Here is a 19,258-nt window from a genome sequence, read left to right as displayed (position 1 = left end):
AGTGGAAGTTCCTAGTCCTCTTCTTTCTTGCAGAACTCCAAGCTTCTTCCAATAGGTGGCAGCTTCCTCGCACCCTTACCTGGCATTTCCTGGGCTCCTGCCCACTCTCGACACTGTCGCGACTCTTGGACTTGGTCCCCTTGTCTTACAGGTACCCAGGTCCGGAAATCCACTGTTGTTGCATTGTTGGTGTTGTTCCTCTTGCAGAAACCCCCTATCACGACTTCTGTGCTCTCTGGGGGCAGTAGGTGCCCTTTACACCTAACTTTCAGGGTCTTGGGTTGGGCTAGTTTTCTAACCCTCACTGTTTTCTTAAAGTCCCAACGACCCTCTACAAGCTCACATAGGTTTGGGGTCCATTAGTGGTTCGCATTCCACTTTTGGAGTATATGGTTTGTGGTGCCCCTATACCTATGTGCTCCTATTGCAATCTACTGTAACTTTACATTGCTTGCATTACTTCCTTTTGCTAATACCTACCTAATTGTGGTTTGTGTACCTATATCTTGTGTATATAACTTATCCTCATACTGAGGGTACTCACTGAGATACTTTTGGCATATTGTCATAAAAATAAAGTTTGTGTATTGTGTTTTCTTATGATGTTGTGCATATGACACCAGTGGTATAGTAGGAGCTTTGCATGTCTCCTAGTTCAGGCTAAGCTGCTCTGCTATAGCTACCTTCTATCAGCCTAAGCTGCTAGAAACACCTCTTCTACACTAATAAGGGATAACTGGTCCTGGTACAGAGTGTAAGTACCCCTTGGTACCCACTACAAGCCAAGCCAGGCCAGCCTCCTACACGCAGGTGGGTGGGAAGAGTGTTCCATGTCTTGGCAGCGAGGTGCGAGAATGATCTGCCACTGGAGGTTTTTCTGCAAGGCAGTCTGACAGCAGTGCCAGGTACTTCACATACTTGTTTTTATGTAAAGTGTAAACATAGCGCACACAAGGCAGTCTGATAGCAGTGACAGCAGTTCCGGGTATTTTACATATCTGCCTTTATGTACTTTACATACCTAGCTTTATGTAAATTGTAAACATAGCAAACGCAAGGCAGTCTGACAGCAGTTCCAGTTACTTTACATACCTGTCTTTATGTAAAGTGTAAACAAGGCGCACACTATGCAGTCTGACAGCAGTGGCAGGTACTTCACATACCTGTCTTTATGTAAGGTGTAAACAAGGCGCACACTATGCAGTCTGACAGCAGTGGCAGGTACATCACATACCTGTCTTTATGTAGAGTGTAAACAAGGCGCACACAAGGCAGTCTGACAGCAGTGTCAGGTGCTTCACACACCTCTCTTTATCTAAAGTGTAAACAAGGCGCACACTATGCAGTCTGACAGCAGTGGCAGGTACATCACATACCTATCTTTATGTAAAGTGTAAACAAGGCGCACACTATGCAGTCTGACAGCAGTGGCAGGTACATCACATACCTGTCTTTATGTAAAGTGTAAACAAGGCGCACACAAGGCAGTCTGACAGCAGTGGCAGGTACCTCACATACCTATCTTTATGTAAGGTGTAAACAAGGCGCACACTATGCAGTCTGACAGCAGTGGCAGGTACATCACATACCTGTCTTTATGTAAAGTGTAAACAAGGCGCACACTATGCAGTCTGACAGCAGTGGCAGGTACATCACATACCTGTCTTTATGTAAAGTGTAAACATAGCGCACACTATGCAGTCTGACAGCAGTGGCAGGAACTTCACATACCTGTCTTTATGTAAGGTGTAAACAAGGCGCACACTATGCAGTCTGACAGCAGTGGCAGGTATATCACATACCTGTCTTTATGTAAAGTGTAAACATAGCAAACGCAAGGCAGCCTGACAGCAGTGCCAGGTACTTCACATACCTGTCTTTATGAAGAGTGTAAACAAGGCGCACGCTATGCAGTCTGAGAGCAGTGGCAGGTACATCACATACCTATCTTTATGTAAAGTGTAAACATAGCGCTCACAAGGCAGTCTGACAGCAGTGCCGGGTACTTCACATACCTGTCTTTATAAAGAGTGTAAACAAGGCGCACACAAGGCAGTCTAACAGCAGTGCCAGGTACTTCACACACCTGTCTTTATGTAAGGTGTAAACATAGCAAACACAAGGCAGTCTGACAGCAGTGCCAGGTACTTCACATACCTGTCTTTATGAAGAGTGTAAACAAGGCGCACACTATGCAGTCTGACAGCAGTGGCAGGTACATCACATACCTGTCTTTGTGTAAAGTGTAAACATAGCGCACACTATGCAGTCTGACAGCAGTGCCAGGTACTTCACATACCTATCTTTATGTAAAGTGTAAACATAGCGCTCACAAGGCAGTCTGACAGCAGTGCCGGGTACTTCACATACCTGTCTTTATAAAGAGTGTAAACAAGGCGCACACAAGGCAGTCTAACAGCAGTGCCAGGTACTTCACACACCTGTCTTTATGTAAGGTGTAAACATAGCAAACACAAGGCAGTCTGACAGCAGTGCCAGGTACTTCACATACCTGTCTTTATGAAGAGTGTAAACAAGGCGCACACTATGCAGTCTGACAGCAGTGGCAGGTACATCACATACCTGTCTTTATGTAAAGTGTAAACATAGCGCACACTATGCAGTCTGACAGCAGTGGCAGGTACATCACATACCTGTCTTTATGTAAAGTGTAAACATAGCACACACAAGGCAGTCTGACAGCAGTGGCAGGTATATCACATACCTGTCTTTATGAAGAGTGTAAACAAGGCGCACACTATGCAGTCTGACAGCAGTGGCAGGTACATCACATACCTGTCTTTATGTAAAGTGTAAACAAGGCGCACACCATGCAGTCTGACAGCAGTGGCAGGTATATCACATACCTGTCTTTATGTAGAGTGTAAACAAGGCGCACACTATGTAGTCTGACAGCAGTGGCAGGTACATCACATACCTGTCTTTATGTAAAGTGTAAACAAGGCGCACACTATGCAGTCTGACAGCAGTGGCAGGTACATCACATACCTGTCTTTATGTAAAGTGTAAACAAGGCGCACACTATGCAGTCTGACAGCAGTGGCAGGTACATCACATACCTGTCTTTATGTAAAGTGTAAACATAGCGCACACTATGCAGTCTGACAGCAGTGGCAGGTACATCACATGCCTGTCTTTATGTAAGGTGTAAACAAGGCGCACACAAGGCAGTCTGACAGTAATGCTATGTTATGCACCTGACTTCGTACCGTGAACATGCCAGAGCAGCCTACACCCGCAGCGCTGACAGCCAGGCCCTGGTGCTTTATATCCATCCCTCTAAAGCCAGCCTGGGCAACCTTCACCACCGACAGAAGCACCCAGCTCCTTTAAAGCAGAAACACTGTTTTTATATAGTGCTTAGAAGCTAGAAGCATGCAAAGACACTATAAGAACCACTTTCAGAAAGCTATGCAATTGATATTTTATTAGCTTCTGAAAGGTCAACGGCCTTACTGTATCCAATCAATCAATCAGAGATTTGTAGAGCGTAGGTTCTCAAGGTGCTGAAACCCATTGAAATTCAAAACTGTGACTGGCATGTTATAGTCTAGTGTATGCATCTATGTACCCTTGCCTGGACATGTGTATGTGTGTGTCTATGAATGTGTATGTGTACGCTTGACCATGTGTATATCACCTAGAACGTACATGTCTGTTCACCTGTGATGCTGTGTCGTGAACATGTGGGTGTATACTTAAATTTACTTGTATATGCTCACGCATGATGGTGTGTGTGAGCATGTGTATATCAACTTGAACATACATGTGTCTGTTCACCTGTGCTGCCGTGTCTTTGTGTGTGTGAACATGTGGGTGTATACCTGAATTTTCTTGCACATGCTCATGTGTGAGCATGTGTATATCCACAAGAATGTACATGTCGGTTCACCTGTGATACCGTGTCTTTCTGTATGTGAACATGTGGGTGTATACCTGAATTTACTTGTATATGCTCTTGTGTGATGGTGTGTGTGCTTGAGCATGTTTATATCAACTAGAACATGCATGTGTCTGTTCACCGGTGTCTTTGTGAACATGTTGGTGTATACCTGAATTTACTTGCACATGCGTAAAAGTTTGGGTGTGAGCATGTGTATATCCACTAGAATATACATGTGTCTGTTCACCTGTGATGCTGTGTCTTTGTCTATGTGAAAATGTGGGTTTATACCTGAATTTACTTGTATATGCTCATGTGTGATGGTGTGTGTGTGAGCATGTGTATATATACTTGAATTTACAGCTATCCATTCATGTGTGATGTGTGTCTGCGTGAGTCTGAGCGTATGGGGGTATACTTGAATGTACATGTATTAGTTAAAGTGTGCTGTGTGAAGTTATGGGGTGTGTTATGTGGTGTGGTTGTGGAACCTCATTTGTAATACCCTTGCCAACCACTTTAGGACCCTTGGGATTCATCTGTCACCCTCAGCACAGCCCTGGGTAGCACTGGCTCTGAACAGTGAGGCTTGTACAGAGGAACACGTGTAAAGCATTTAAAGAGCACCAAAACAATTGAAAAAGCAATCGACACGACTCTCGAAAAAAAGAGACACCAATTTTTAAAGACAGGTTGTATTGTTTAAAGAATTTAGACACTAGAATGAAAAAGATCCACCGGAGGGTTCCAGAGAGATAGATTTTACAAGCAATAATAAATTAGTGTAATTACACTCAACCACTAACAAGCCTTGGCTAAGTCAATGAACTGGACAGTTAGAAATGTTTTCAAAGAAAAGTGAGGCGTCACTGTGCTCAGTTACAAGTAGTTGGCGCAACCACCTCTTGCAGGGACCTAATCAGTGTGACAAGCAAGTTCCTCAAGAACAGTCACCTTCACAGGTGAAGCAGTCCTGCAGCAGTTACAGGCACTTTATCAGCGTTACAATGGATTCTTATGGATTGGTCCTGATGCAAGGGATGAAGGATGCTGAAGATGCTCCAAGGATGCTGTGGGTGTTACGCGGTCGATGAAGATGGTGAGGGGGTCCTGGTTGCAGGATCAACGTCCCATGAAATCCCCTCTGATCTGGCTGAAGTCCAATCGCCACCTGAATACCTGTCACTGTTGTAGCGGTCACAGGCCAATCCTTTCGGAGTCAATAACTCACCTTCTGAGAGTCCCAGCAACTCCGCAACAGCTCTCTCAGGCTCAGTGAACATGGGTGCAACTCTGTGAGTTGGGTCTTAACCTCAGTGCTGTACGGCAGCGTTGGTAGCAACTTGAAGACTTTGGCTACCAGCTTGCCCCTGCAGGCTTCTTTAGCTGTTGTGTCTTTGTGCTGTGAACAGGAGGCCAGTCAGCTGGCCCTTGGAGTTCTCGTGGCTTGACTGGGCTCTGGAGGTGGCTTCTCCTTGAGCAGGACACGGCAGGCACAGTCCTTTTCTTTGCTAGCCAGCAGGTGCATTCCTTGTCAGTGCAGTCGGTCTCTGATGGTCCCTCGGTGCAGCAAGGCAGTCCCTCCTCGAAGTCAGTCAATAAGTGAGGTCTGGGTGCCAGGGGTGCCATCTTTAGGCTCGGAAAGTGCCCTCAGGTCAGGATGACGTTCGTAGCCAATGGGCTACCAGGTTCCCTCTCATGTGGTGACCTCTTCCTGTGGAGTGTGGCATTTAGCTATCCCCAGATTCACCATTCTGCCCACTTGCAAAATGGCAACACCCCTCTCTGGGTGTACAGACCACAGTAGCCCACCCCCAGCATGTGGTTACACACCCCTGAGGAAACCGGTCTCGCAACTGGTTTCCTCTCTTTGCCTCCTGTGCCAGCCTGTCTGCCTCAACAATGGGGCAGCCCTTACCCTGATACTATACAACTGCCCTGGAAGGGTGGCTTCACCTTTGAATCCTGCCCTTTGGGGCTAACACCCACATGGCTTCCTGCAGGAGGGAGGTGACACCTCTCTGGGTGGAACCACCCTTCTCTTGTTAATTCTGGATAAGTTCATCTTGCCCCCCTTCTGTAATTATTTAGTACATACTACAATTTTGGTTAAAAGTTAGGAGACATACCTTTGGTTGTATTGAGCCCAAGGGGCACCAATCCAGGATCTTCGATTTAGGCCCCATATGCACTTATTTTGTAAAATAAAATACTTTTCTCACTTATAGAGTTCCTTTGTTCTGGGTACTTGGTAATGAGACGCTGCTCGTTTCTTAGGTGGTGTTTACGAATACCTGCAGGCTACGTTAGACAAGTTACCCATGTTATTTGTACATGTAATGTCAGTGAGGCCCATTACTTCTACGTAGACAAGTAATGATTGCTGGTAATGTGCATGTACCCTCCAGGATGAATACTTCACTGTGACACACATGTTCCCTCCCTGGGTGTATTGATCACTGGCATTCGATTATTAATACATTAACACCGTTGCAGAAAGCAGACAGTGTCTGTGCTTGTTTAAGCAGCTTTGCCTCCGTTCATTTCATGTGATAACATCTGAACTCTCGTCCGTTTGCAGCTCCGAATTGGAGATATACTCCAGAACACAGAAGCTTTCAGCAGGTTTCAAACCATGTTAGAGGTAAGTGGCACAGTTTGTAATGTGATTTTCATTACCTCCCAAACGAGCTAACATTACAGTCCATTTCTTGCTGACAAGTCTAGATAACAATGTTGTATGCAGTGGCGCACCTCACAACTGCCTTGTCAAATTTAAATCCATCTTAATAAACAGCGGTTGTATGTATGCATGCACGTATGTAAATATGCACGCGTGTGTGTTTGCAAAGGGCCGCAGAGGGTGTACAAGGACACATGCCAGCGGATTGATGGGGGAGGTCGCTGTGTCCTGGAACAGAAAGGTCCTGTCCATGCTTTGGGATGTGGAGTCGTGGTCTCTTCCCTACATAGGGCCGGAGCTGGGGCGGTCCTGATGGAGGTGACTGCACATCTGTAACATCCGCTGCTTTGCTCGTTCGTGTTAGTCTCTTTTCTGAAGGTTTCTTAGCTGTGGGGGTGCTGGGAGCCCCCTCAGGTAGTGAGTTGTCCCCCAAGAAGGTAGGTGTGCCGGTGGTGGTGGGTTTGTGGGTGAGTCGACCGGTTTGGGAGATGGGGCGAACCAGCTGGGAGAGCCAAGGGAGGTCCACCACCGCTGGGTGATGTGATCAGAGTCCATCAGGCCTGGATGTCCAGGAACATTTTCAATGTTAGGACCTCTCCTACAGCAGATTCTACTCTCCACTGCAGCAAACTCTGCTGAAGGGATTTACACCAGACCTTTCTTGACAATAACATATATTTTTGTCTCTGGGTGTAAATCAGTCCAGTAGGTGTGGAGATATTTCTTTCGAAAGGTGGGTGCTGCAGGTTAGGTTATATGGATATCAGGCAGGTTGGGTCCTCAACCCTAAGAAACCTGATTGGCTGGCAGTACTGTCAGTAACTGGGATTTCCTTTTGTTGTGCATTACAAGATTCTATGTCAGGACCGGAGGCGAGGATTATGCCTTGCTTTCTTCACTTTATTAAATGAGCAGCCAAGAAATTAATACAAACTACAAGTCCCATGAACAGTTGGGAAAAATGAGTACAGTGATAACCAATGAACAGTAAGAATTTTGTCCAATTAACAGAAGGCAGTCCATAACATAGTCCCTTGTTTGTGTTCAGTCTTCCTCTTTCTTCGCTGCTCGCAGCTGAGATAAGTCGTTTTTTTTAGCACTCTAAAGTCTGTCATAGTTATCTTGCTGTGTATGCTTATTTTCTTAGGTTTTTCTCGTATTTCATGGTACTATTATTGTATTTTATTACTTTGACCTTTTCTGACTCGCGGGAGCGTTTTTCGCCCCTTCGCAAGCGTTTTTCATTTGGTGCACATACCTTCCCGACAACCGTCAGAGGGCGCTTGTCGGGAAGGTAACCTTGACAACGAGCGTTGAGGAGACGCGCTGAGCAAGACGTGCGTATTTCTCCTCAGAGCGCAACGAGGGTGTTTCTCCTCGACCCACTCGTTCGTTCGTTCGTTGTTGACTCAATTCAAACAGATTTTTTTCTGCCTGGAGAGCGACGCCCTGCTGGGTCCGTAATTACTCTTAAATTTTTTTTTAAAAAAATAAAAAAAAAGAAGAGAGGGGCTTTGACGCCCCTTGCACAGGGGTCAGTATTTTAAATATATATATATTCTTTTCTTCATTTTTAACCCTTTGGGTTATTATTATTATACTGCCTTTTGGGACATTCTCCCAGGCAAGCAACACAGTTTGCTATCAACCCCTTTAATTATTTTTTGGTGCACCGGGGTGTAGTTGTCCCTGGCTTTAGCCTCTCGCACTTGAGTGCACAGACACTCTTTTTCTATCAACTGACGCCCAGTTGTTTACAGATATATATATACTAATTAAAAAAAAAAAAAAAGAAGAAGAAGGAACTTCTGAAACTATTTTTTATTGTTTAATATTATTCTTTATTGTTCCTATATTTTTCAAAAATGGATATGGATCCTAATGAGGAGGAGGAATTATTTGATGCGGTGGACGCATCCATTTATAGGGCCGTCTCGGAAGCAATTGGTCCCCTTGAGGATAGACTATTGCAACAGATAGCGCGCAAATGCGCAAAACTTTCATCCCCTCCTGTTATCCCTTCCGCCCCCCCTACCTCCAATGATACCTTTGCAGACGCGCCTCCAGCTAAGCGTCCTCGTGAATCGGGTATTGATGTGGACCTCTTTGATAGAGTTAGGAATTCTCTGATTACTCCTTCGGATTCTTCTTTTCCTCTACTCTCCTCAAGGCCTCTGTCACCAACTCTCCCTCACAGTGATTCGTCTGGGGATCAAGAAGCGGATGCCAGTCCATCCAGATCTTGGCTTCCTTCTGGATCGTAATCTGCTCTTCAAATCTCAGACATGTTGGATCCAGATGATATTATCCATCCTAGATCGTCTGAATGGGCGCCATCTGACAAGGTGGCAGCTTATGTTGCGTCACGTATAAGGAAACCGCTGGAGAAAGATTCTCGTAATTGCCTTCGAGCAGAGTGTCCGTGACCATCTTTGGCGGACAAGGTAGCCATCACTCCAGAATTAGACCCCAGGATGTCTACCTTTCTTCAGAAATTTATAAAAGACCCTAAGAAAGGAATTGATAGGTCCTGGAGAGCATGTCAAGACAAACTTCTTGATGTCTTGGGACCCTTGATAAAGATTTTGGACATGGCAGAAGATGCTAAGTCTTCTGATGCTATAATTTCTCCTGAGGTTCTCTCAGGTTGGGCACAACGCGCTATCATCTTTTTGGGAAATGCTAACTGCGCCCTTTCCACCGAACGCAGACGTTCTTTATTAATTAAACTGGACCCCAAACTGGGGGATCTGGCTGATTCTGAAGCAGGTCCGATAGCAGAAGGAGGTTTGTTTGGTGAGCCTTTCATAAAGGAGTTAGGGAAGTTTGTTAATACCTTCACGTCCCTGGACAAGGCACACTCTTCAATGAAGAAGGTTTTTCCCACTCGGATTTTCCATGGGGCCGGTCGAGGAAGGGGACGCTCGCCCGGCGCCCAGAATCAACCAACTCCTTCAGGGGGCAAGGCTCCAGGCAGACTCAGTTCCAAGATCACAACCGCTTTGCCAACTTCTATCTGACAAGGGCCAGACGTTTCAGACATCGTGGTGGCAGAGGATCTTCATCAACAACCTCTTACGGTAAGTGTTCTCCCTTCTTCCCTTCTAAAAGTAGGGGGTCGTTTGGCGAGTTTTATCCACGAATGGAATGAAATTACACAAGATGCATGGGTCCTACAAACAATTCAAGGTTTCCGTATTGAATTTGTGGGAACTCCCACACAGTTTTCGCTTCCAAAACACCTAGTGTTCTCCCTTTTAGTAGACACCGAAATTTCAGATTTTCTACAAAAACAGACCATTTGCCCAACAACCCCACATCTGAGGGGTTTCATAAGCAACATCTTCCTAGTGGACAAAACGGATGGCGGTCGCCGACCAGTCATCAATCTAAAAGAGTTCAACGAGTGGCTTGTGTATCACCACTTCAAAATGGAAGGAATCCACCTTCTTCAAGATGTTTTGCGCCCTCTAGATTGGATGGCTCGTCTCAACTTAAAAGACGCCTACCTCACCATTCCTGTCTTTCCACCCCACAGATGTTTTCTTCAGTTTTTCTGGGGCGATCAAACTTTCGAATTCACTACCCTTCCATTCGGTCTTTCCTCAGCCCCTTGGTGCTTCACCAAGGTTCTCAAACCGGTGGTGGAACACCTCAGGGCTCAGGGAATTCGGTTAATTGTTTACCTCGATGATATTTTACTTCTGGCCCAGTGTCCCAAACAACTTTCAACGCATCTACAGACAACCGTCAACTTGCTGCAAAACCTAGGGTTCATCATAAACCAGGCCAAGTCTCTTTTAATCCCTTCTCAAAAACAGTTTTTTCTAGGTTTCACTATTGATTCAGTATCCGCGACTCTAAGCCTTCCCTCCCGCAAGATGACGAAAATACATCACGAACTTCGTCGTACCTTGGTCAAACACAAAGTCTCTCTACGTCAGATTGCCCGCCTCATAGGACTTCTCTCCTCCTCTATTCAGGCAATTTTCCCGGGTCCACTGCATTACCGAGCTCTTCAACGGCTCAAGGCAGCCCACCTGCGCAAACGCCTATCGTATTCTTAAAAAGTGATTATTTCACAAGAAACGGTAGAAGAAATTCGTTGGTGGCTTTCACATATGGAAGCCTGGAACGGCAGAGCTATTTTCGGCGCGGCTCCAGATTTGGTTATAGAATCGGACGCCAGCAGAGTAGGCTGGGGTGCTCGATGTGGCAATTTTTCTACCGGAGGGACGTGGTCACTACAAGAACAGAGCTTACATATAAACTGTCTCGAATTACTAGCCGGTTCATTTGCGGTCAAATGCTGGACCAAGGATTCTATCCAGTCGAACGTCCTCTTGAAGATGGACAATATTTTGGCGGTCCGATACATCAATCATCTAGGTGGCTCTCGTTCCGAAACGCTTTCCAATCTGGCGTCCAGTTTTTGGCAGTATTGCCTGGACCATCAGGTTTCTGTGACAGCACAGTATCTCCCGGGAAGCCAGAATCAGATTGCGGACTTTCATTCTCGACACCTCAAGGATTCCAGTCTATGGAAACTTCATCCCAAAGTCTTTTCCTCTCTGTCCCAACTTTGGGGACCGTTCTCGATCGATCTCTTTGCTTCCAGGTTGGATCACCAGATTCCCAGTTTCTTCAGCTGGAGGCCAGATCCTTTGACAATAGCTACGGATGCATTTCTACAAGATTGGAGTCAGGAGAAAGCTTATGCTTTCCCTCCTTTTGCAATGATTATTCGAACATCCGCACAGGTGCGTCGTCAATCGGCATCCATTGTGATCATAACTCCAATCTGGAGGTCTTAAGTGTGGTTTCCGGTTCTTCTGGAACTTTCTTTGGATTTTCCAATCCGACTCCCCCTGTTTCCCTCGCTTCTTCTCAGTCCGAATGGTACCCCTCATCAGATGGTCCTCGAAGGTTCTCTAACCTTGATGGCGTGCCGGATTTCCGGGGACGCTGGTCAGTGTCGGGACTTTCGCAACAGGCTGAGGAATTATTATCCAAAGCATGGGCCCCCAGCACTTGTAAACGCTACAGATCTGCGTGGGGAAGATGGTCCCGTTGGTGTTTGCGAAGGGGTTTTAATCCTGTGGAGACAAACATAGTTCATGTCCTGAACTTCCTTGCTGACCTTGCTTCCAAAGGTTTAGCTTATCGTTCTGTTAATACTTATTGATCCGCGATTTCAGCTGGACACGTAGTAGGTGATGGTTTCCCTGTCGGCGAACATAAACTGGTGTGTCGTCTTCTTCGGGGTATAAGACTTTTGTTGCCTCCGGAGCCCCGGTATTCTTTCCTTTGGGATGTTAATCAAGTTCTGAACCTCTTCCTATCTTGGCAACATAATCACTATCTTTCCAGGAAGGAGCTTTCGGCTAAGTTAGCCATGTTACTTTGTCTTGTTTCTTGTAGCAGGGTCTCTGATGTTCGTGCTCTCGACATTTTTCATAGATCCTTTTCTCCTTCAGGAGTCTCGTTTACAGTAGGTAGACGCACAAAAACTAATACCAGGGTTATATCTTATCTGTCTTTTCCTGACGCTCCAAAACTATGTGTGGTTCAATGCCTTAAAACATACGAGGACATGTCCTCTGAACTCCGTCCTCCTGGTGAAGATCAGCTCCTTATCTCATTACGTAAGCCTCATAGAGCTGTTTCTTCTCCTACTATTGCTCGCTGGGTTCGTTGGGTCATGCATGAAGCGGCATTGATCTTTCCCTTTTTGGTGCACATTCTGCTCGTGGGGCTATGGCCTCTAAAGCATTCCACTTAGGTGCTCGTCTCGAAGACATCATTAATGCAGCAGACTGGTCGTCAGATTCTACCTTCAAAAGGTTTTACTTCAAACCAGTTCTGAACATAGCACAGTTGGTTGTCAACAAGCTTTAAACTAGCATAATCCTCGCCTCCGGTCCTGACATAGAATGAAAAATTTCCTAGCTATCGTAACGGAAAGTTTCAATTCTATTAAGGACTCGGAGGTGAGGATTATCCCACCCTGATCACCTTTATAATACTACAAATTTTAGGTGAACCCACCCCGTATTTAGAAAGTAAATTCTATCTTATATATTTCACGTTTTTTCTCATACTTATTATTATACTGCATTAAAAAAAAAAAAAAAGTATTCATTTAACTTAAACAACAACCTAATTTGTTTCAGAATGAACGTTTTTCCTTAATCTGTTTTATTTTTCATAGGATCTGATACTACAAAACTGGAGGCTTCATGATCGTTCTTGACTGGCTCGCGCTTCGAAAGAGGAAGACTGAACACAAACAAGGGACTATGTTATGGACTGCCTTCTGTTAATTGGACAAAATTCTTACTGTTCATTGATTATCACTGTACTCATTTTTCCCAACTGTTCATGGGACTTGTAGTTTGTATTAATTTCTTGGCTGCTCATTTAATAAAGTGAAGAAAGCAAGGCATAATCCTCGCCTCCGAGTCCTTAATAGAATTGAAACTTTCCGTTACGATAGCTAGGACATTTTTCATTAGTGGTACCAAAGCCTCTGTCCTCAGCACTCATTTCACAGGGGAGATGGGGCAGTGGGAGCCCCGCCTGACCTGGGGGGGGGGGTTAAGGAAGGGTCACACAGGAGTAGACACTAACCCCAAAAGCAAAAAGAATCCAGTTTTTATGGGCCAAGCCAAAGATCATGAACCCTGTTACATGTTTGCGGATACAAACTCGGGTCCGCCAATTATTTGTAAATATTGAAATTATATATATTTTTTAATCCCGAAGAATACAATTAAAAACAAAAATTCTCAATCACCATGTGCAGTGAGAACTGTGTAGCAATACCCTCTGCTGATGGCCACATCCTATTGGCAAAGGGGCTGGTGCAACTCCTTGCGATTGGCAGATACGGTGCCCAGAGTCCACTGCACGTGGCTAAAGGTACAGAGTATGGGGAGAAGTTGGTCAGAGGCCAAGCCTGTGCCCACAACCCCCTGTATGTGGCAGGAGGGTTTATGGAACAAGCTTGGTGGCACTGGAGATGGAGGGGGTCTGGTAGAAGGCCAGGCTGCGCCCCTGAAGTGAACAGATGGCATGTACACAAAAGGCTGGACACAGTCAGCCGGGCACAGGAAGGGTTGCGGACCAGACTCCGCCTTCAGCCCCTGGCATGCACGTGCCGTGAGGTGTAGACCTTGGCAGCAAGTCTTCAGCTGTTAGGACTCACTGGCTGTTGGGCAAAGGGCCTGGCCCGGCCCCGCTTCCGCCCCCTGCGGCACGGGCCTGACTCCACCCGCAGTGAGGGCTGGACGCTTGTGCGTTTCGGTACAAGCCATTACCACAGACCAGGTCTTGTGTCCAACCACTAGGACTCATCATCCGTTGTGCCCAGAACTTGGGCTGCTTGCTATAGGCCAGGCCCTTTATACACCCCCCCCATGCATGCAGCTGAAGGATGGGTGGAGCATTGGCTGGCCGCAGGGGGTGGCCCACATCCAACCACTATTGATTGTTAAGGAAAGACCTGCAAAGTCACCTAAACACACATTTAAAGAAAGATGTGATTGACATGATAAAACAAAAAAAAATGAACACTCTCGTGGTCCAATTATAAAATTCACAGAAAAACTCATTGTTTAAATGACATCGTGGTTCCAAAGAAGGAACCTCTTGGAAGCCCTGCAACCCACCACCTGTGATCTAACACTCGAAGAATAACTTGCAACCCCCGCTTGTGCTGCTCCCGGCCTCAAGCATCCAGAGCGGCCTAAGTTGGGCCAACTTCATGTTCGGAGTTTTGAAAAGTGTGCAAGAGAAACCCAGATATTAGTGTCTAAGATAAAGATGCAGGTGTCCAGAGTCAAACAGTGTGCACCAGTGATCGAGACCATCTTTTGAATTCGCCAAAAGCGCGGGCCAGGTTTAGCGTTTGAAGGGATCTGACAATTGTACAATGTGTGGGTGAAACATGAGCTACTGTGTAGAACCCACTGCCAGCTCCATCTATCAATAGATGGTTCGGTGGAGCAAATCCAGCTGGTAAATTCTGAAGCATGTTTAGAGCTTCTGCCAAATACTGAGGACTTTTAGTTCCTCCTAACTCCAGGTCAGGCTCACAGGTTCCACTAACTGTGGTACATGTTGATAATGTGAGATGACGAAAGGCTCCTCTCGTCTTCCTTTAAAACATTGTTTGAGATGTTTATATATAGATATGATTGTGGCGCCATTCCACGCTCACATAAGGGTTCAGAACAATTGTGTCATCATTGATGATGTCACTTTTGATCCAATCAGTGATGTCATCAATGACATAATTTCATGTCACCATGTTTCAATGATGCTAAAAGTGATCTTATCACCATTGACGTGGGGGCACGAGCAGTCCATGGCCAGAGCGCGAGTCATGTTCCAAGTATCAGACTGAGAGTCTGGTTGTGAACTGGGCGGACGGGTTATTCCGGCACAAGGGTCACAGATATCGGTCCACCGAAATCTAAATCCCATTATATCCGATGGGATCTAGATTTGGGCAGATGGGATATCCATCACCATTGTGATGGGTAACCCGTCTGCCAAGTTCTAAATCAGGCTCAATAACCGGTGAATTTCAGAGGTCTTTAGGTTTCGATTTTGGAAACCTAGGATGCAATGTATTGTTTTATTCAGTGGTAGAGTTAAACACGGAAAATTTAATATAATCTTCATCTCCTTTGCCCCACACCCATCAGCCCACACAGCAAGGTGCGAAAGACGCCCGAAAAAAGAGTAATGCTGGCACCTAGACATTTATTTTGTAAACTATGACTCATTATATATTTTAAAAAGTTAAGCAATGATGGTACATTTGTTAGCAATTTTCTGTAATCCAGGTTGATGCCTTTTGGACAGTGGAAGGACCCTCAGAATGGGAGTGTGAACCTCCAAAGCTGCTGTTCATGACCAAGAGTCCAACCTGGGTCTGACACCTAAATACCAACTTTTACAGTTCATACAGTAACCACTTTGAGGCTTTTAATGATGCGTGCCTTTAGCTCCCTTAGGGGTGATTAAGTAGGGGTCCAGAGCTCTCAAGTCTCCTTCTCGTTGTAGATCCTGCAGAGCTGAGGTCATTTCTTGACCGTGTTCCAGATTTTGTTCTTCTGAGAGTTATACCAGTGAATCTTTTACAGACGGGACCTTCTGACCACAGTTCTCTCATATTGACTCTTTGCATTTGCAGAATTGTGGACTTCCGCCAATCCTGGAAGGCCCAGGGCCCTTCACCGTGTTTGTGCCAAGCAATAAGGCGGTGGACGCCCTGAGAGACGGGAGGCTGATCTACCTCTTTACCCAGGTGAGATCCACGAAGGTGAACGAGTCCAGAGTGATGGCCGTAGTTGAAGTGAGGTCATCTACATGTGGCAGAGCGTAAGTGGTTGTGTGTGTGAACGCCTGACATCATGGAGTCAAGGCTATGGAAGAGGAGGTTTGGGTGAAGGTGGAAGCAGATCCTGGGAGCGGGAAATGAAGCAGCTCATGTTTCTAAAACTATAGGGATGGTGAATGGGAGATCCAGGATACCCAGCGAAATTCTGCCTTGCGTGATCTTTAGCCCTAGTAGGTATGCTCAAGAGAAGATTAGTGCTGACACATCGAAGACACTCCAAAGAGTTTTTCCAGGTGTCCGTAGAGCTTTGGGCCTGGTTCATAGTAGATCTCAATGTAACAGCTGGAGGTTCTCAGGAACCACGTGCACAGGAGCTGATCAGCTTGTAGGTCATAGCTGTCACCTTCTTCCTTTCAAAGTTGGTAAAATGAGTACATGAAGATGGGTAATAGCATATTTGAACAAGTGGAGGCACTTCTGCTGGTGAATGTGCAAAATATTGATTGTATTGCAGAAAACATTTGACTTCATCCGTTGTTCCCTGTTCCTTGTCTGCGTACCATGTGTAGGAGGCTGGCCTGGTTTGTAGTGGTACCAAGGAGTACTCACACTCTGCACCAGGTCCAGTTATCCCTTATTAGTGTATAGGGGTGTCTAGCAGCTTAGGCTGATAGAAAAGGATAGCTTAGCAAAGCAGCTTAGGCTGAACTAGGAGACGTGTAAAGCTCCCACTATACCACTGGTTTCATATGCACAATATCATAAGAAAACACAATACACCGATATACTAAAAATAAAGGTACTTTATTTTTATGACAATATGCCAAAAGTATCTCAGTGAGTACCCTCAGTATGAGGATAGCAAATATACACAAGATATATGTACACAATACCAAAAATATGCAGTAATAGCAATAGAAAGCAATGCAAGCAATGTATAGTCTCAATAGATTGCAATGAGAACACATAGGTATAGGGGCAACACAAACCATATATTCTAGAAGTGGAATGTGAACCACGAATGGACCCCAAACCTATGTGAGCTTGTAGAGGGTCGCTGGGACTGTAAGAAAACAGTGAGGGTTAGAAAAATAGCCCACCCCAAGACCCTGAAAAGTGGGTGCAAAGTGCACCTAAGTTCCCCAAAGAGCACAGAAGTCGTGATAGGGGAATTATGCAAGGAAGACCAACACCAGCAATGCAACAACAATGGATTTCCGGACGAGAGTACCTGTGGAACAAGGGGACCAAGTCCAAAAGTCATGATCAAGTCGGGAGTGGGCAGATGCCCAGGAAATGCCAGCTGTGGGTGCAAAGAAGCTGACACCGAATGGTAGAAGCTGTGGATTCTGCAAGAACGAAGAGGACTAGGAACTTCCCCTTTGGAGGATGGATGTCACACGCCGTGAAGAAGCTTGCAGAGGTGTTTCCGTGCAGAAAGACTGCAAACAAGCCTTGCTAGCTACAAGGGTCGCAGTTAGGGTTTTTGGATGCTGCTGTGGCCCAGGAGGGACCAGGGTGTCGCCAATTGTGTGAGGAGACAGAGGGGGCGCCCAGCAAGACAAGGAGCCCACTCAGAAGCAAGCAGCACCCACAGAAGTACCGGAACAGGCACTACGAAGAAGAGTGAACCGGAGCTCACCCGAAGTCACAAAGGAAGGTCCCACGATGCCGGAGGACAACTCAGGAGGTCGTGCACTGCAGGTTAGAGTGTCGGGGACCCAGGCTTTGCTGTGCACAAAGGAAATCCTGGAAGAGTGCACAGGAGCCGGAGCAGCTGCAAATCACGCGGTACCCAGCAATGCAGTCTAGCGTGGGGAGGCAAGGACTTACCTCCACCAAACTTGGACTGAAGAGTCACTGGACTGTGGGAGTTACTTGGACAGAGTTGCTGAGTTCCAGGGACCACGCTCGTGCTGAGAGGGGACCCAGAGGACCGGTGATGCAGTCTTTTGGTGCATGCGGTTGCAGGGGGAAGATTCCGTCGACCCACGGGAGATTTCTTCGGAGCTTCTAGTGCAGAGAGGAGGCAGACTACCCCCACAGCATGCACCACCAGGAAAACAGTTGAGAAGGCGGCCTTATCAGCGTTATAAGGTCGCAGTAGTCGTCTTTGCTACTTTGTTGCAGTTTTGCAGGCTTCCAGAGCAGTCAGCAGTCGATTCCTTGGCAGAAGGTGAAGAGAGAGATGCAGAGGAACTCTGATGAGCTCTTGCATTCGTTATCTAAAGAATTCCCCAAAGCAGAGACCCTAAATAGCCAGAAAAGGAGGTTTGGCTACTTAGGAAGGAGGATAGGCTAGCAACACAGGTAAGAGCCTATCAGAAGGAGTCTCTGACGTCACCTGCTGGCCCTGGCCACTCAGAGCAGTCCAGTGTGCCAGCAGCACCTCTGCTTCCAAGATGGCAGAGGTCTGGAGCACACTGGAGGAGCTCTGGGCACCTCCCAGGGGAGGTGCAGGTCAGGGGAGTGGTCACTCCCCTTTCCTTTGTCCAGTTTCGTGCCAGAGCAGGGCTGGGGGATCCCTGAACCGGTGTAGACTGGCTTATGCAGAGATGGGCACCATCTGTGCCCATCAAAGCATTTCCAGGGGCTGGGGGAGGCTACTCCTCCCCAGCCCTGACACCTTTTTCCAAAGGGAGAGGGTGTAACACCCTCTCTCTGAGGAAGTCCTTTGTTCTGCCTTCCTGGGCCAAACCTGGCTGGACCCCAGGAGGGCAAAATAAATGCTGCAGCCCATAGGGATCTCCTGGAACCCCAGTACCTCAGTACCATATACTAGGGAATCATAAGGGTGTTCCAGTATGCCAATGTGAATTGGTGAAATTGGTCACTAGCCTGTTAGTGACAATTTGGAAAGAAATGAGAGAGCATGACCACTGAGGTTCTGATTAGGAGAGCCTCAGTGAGACAGTTAGTCATCACACAGGGAACACATACAGGGCACACTTATGAGCACTGGGGCCCTGGCTGGCAGGGTCCCAGTGACACATACAACTAAAACAACATATATACAGTGAAATATGGGGGTAACATGCCAGGCAAGATGGTACTTTCCTACACCATGACCTTACCCTATCGTTACGTGTTTGTCAGCTGAATGCTCTGTACACACAGCAGCGAGAGAAGTGCTATACCAGGCCTGTAGACAACAAGCTTCACAAGTGTTAGTTACTGGCCAACCAGAGAAGGAGCTGAACCTCAGCCGGGTCTGTCTCCTGCCCATCCCTCTGAGGCTGTACCCCCTCAATGCTGAGCCTGGTGGTCCTCCTGTGTGTGCAAGTGGTGGATGGAGCTGAACCTCAGCCGAGTCTATCTCCTG

General features: G+C 46.5%; 1 protein-coding gene across 2 annotated transcripts in view; it reads left to right on the top strand.

The window, feature by feature from the left end:
• STAB1 (stabilin 1) overlaps positions 1–19,258 on the top strand; it is an 829,863-nt gene that overhangs the window by 239,117 nt on the left and 571,488 nt on the right. For both annotated transcript variants that reach the window (XM_069206091.1, XM_069206090.1), the window contains exons 15-16: positions 6,486–6,548; positions 15,790–15,903. In XM_069206091.1, coding sequence (XP_069062192.1) covers positions 6,486–6,548; positions 15,790–15,903 — 177 coding nt within the window. The remainder of the gene's footprint in view (positions 1–6,485; positions 6,549–15,789; positions 15,904–19,258) is intronic.

Source organism: Pleurodeles waltl, chromosome 9, assembly GCF_031143425.1.
Source record: "Pleurodeles waltl isolate 20211129_DDA chromosome 9, aPleWal1.hap1.20221129, whole genome shotgun sequence".
In the NCBI taxonomy this organism is placed as follows: domain Eukaryota; kingdom Metazoa; phylum Chordata; class Amphibia; order Caudata; family Salamandridae; genus Pleurodeles; species Pleurodeles waltl.
The sequence above is the reverse complement of the archived record's forward strand: the minus strand, read 5'-3'. Positions and strand labels throughout refer to the sequence as shown.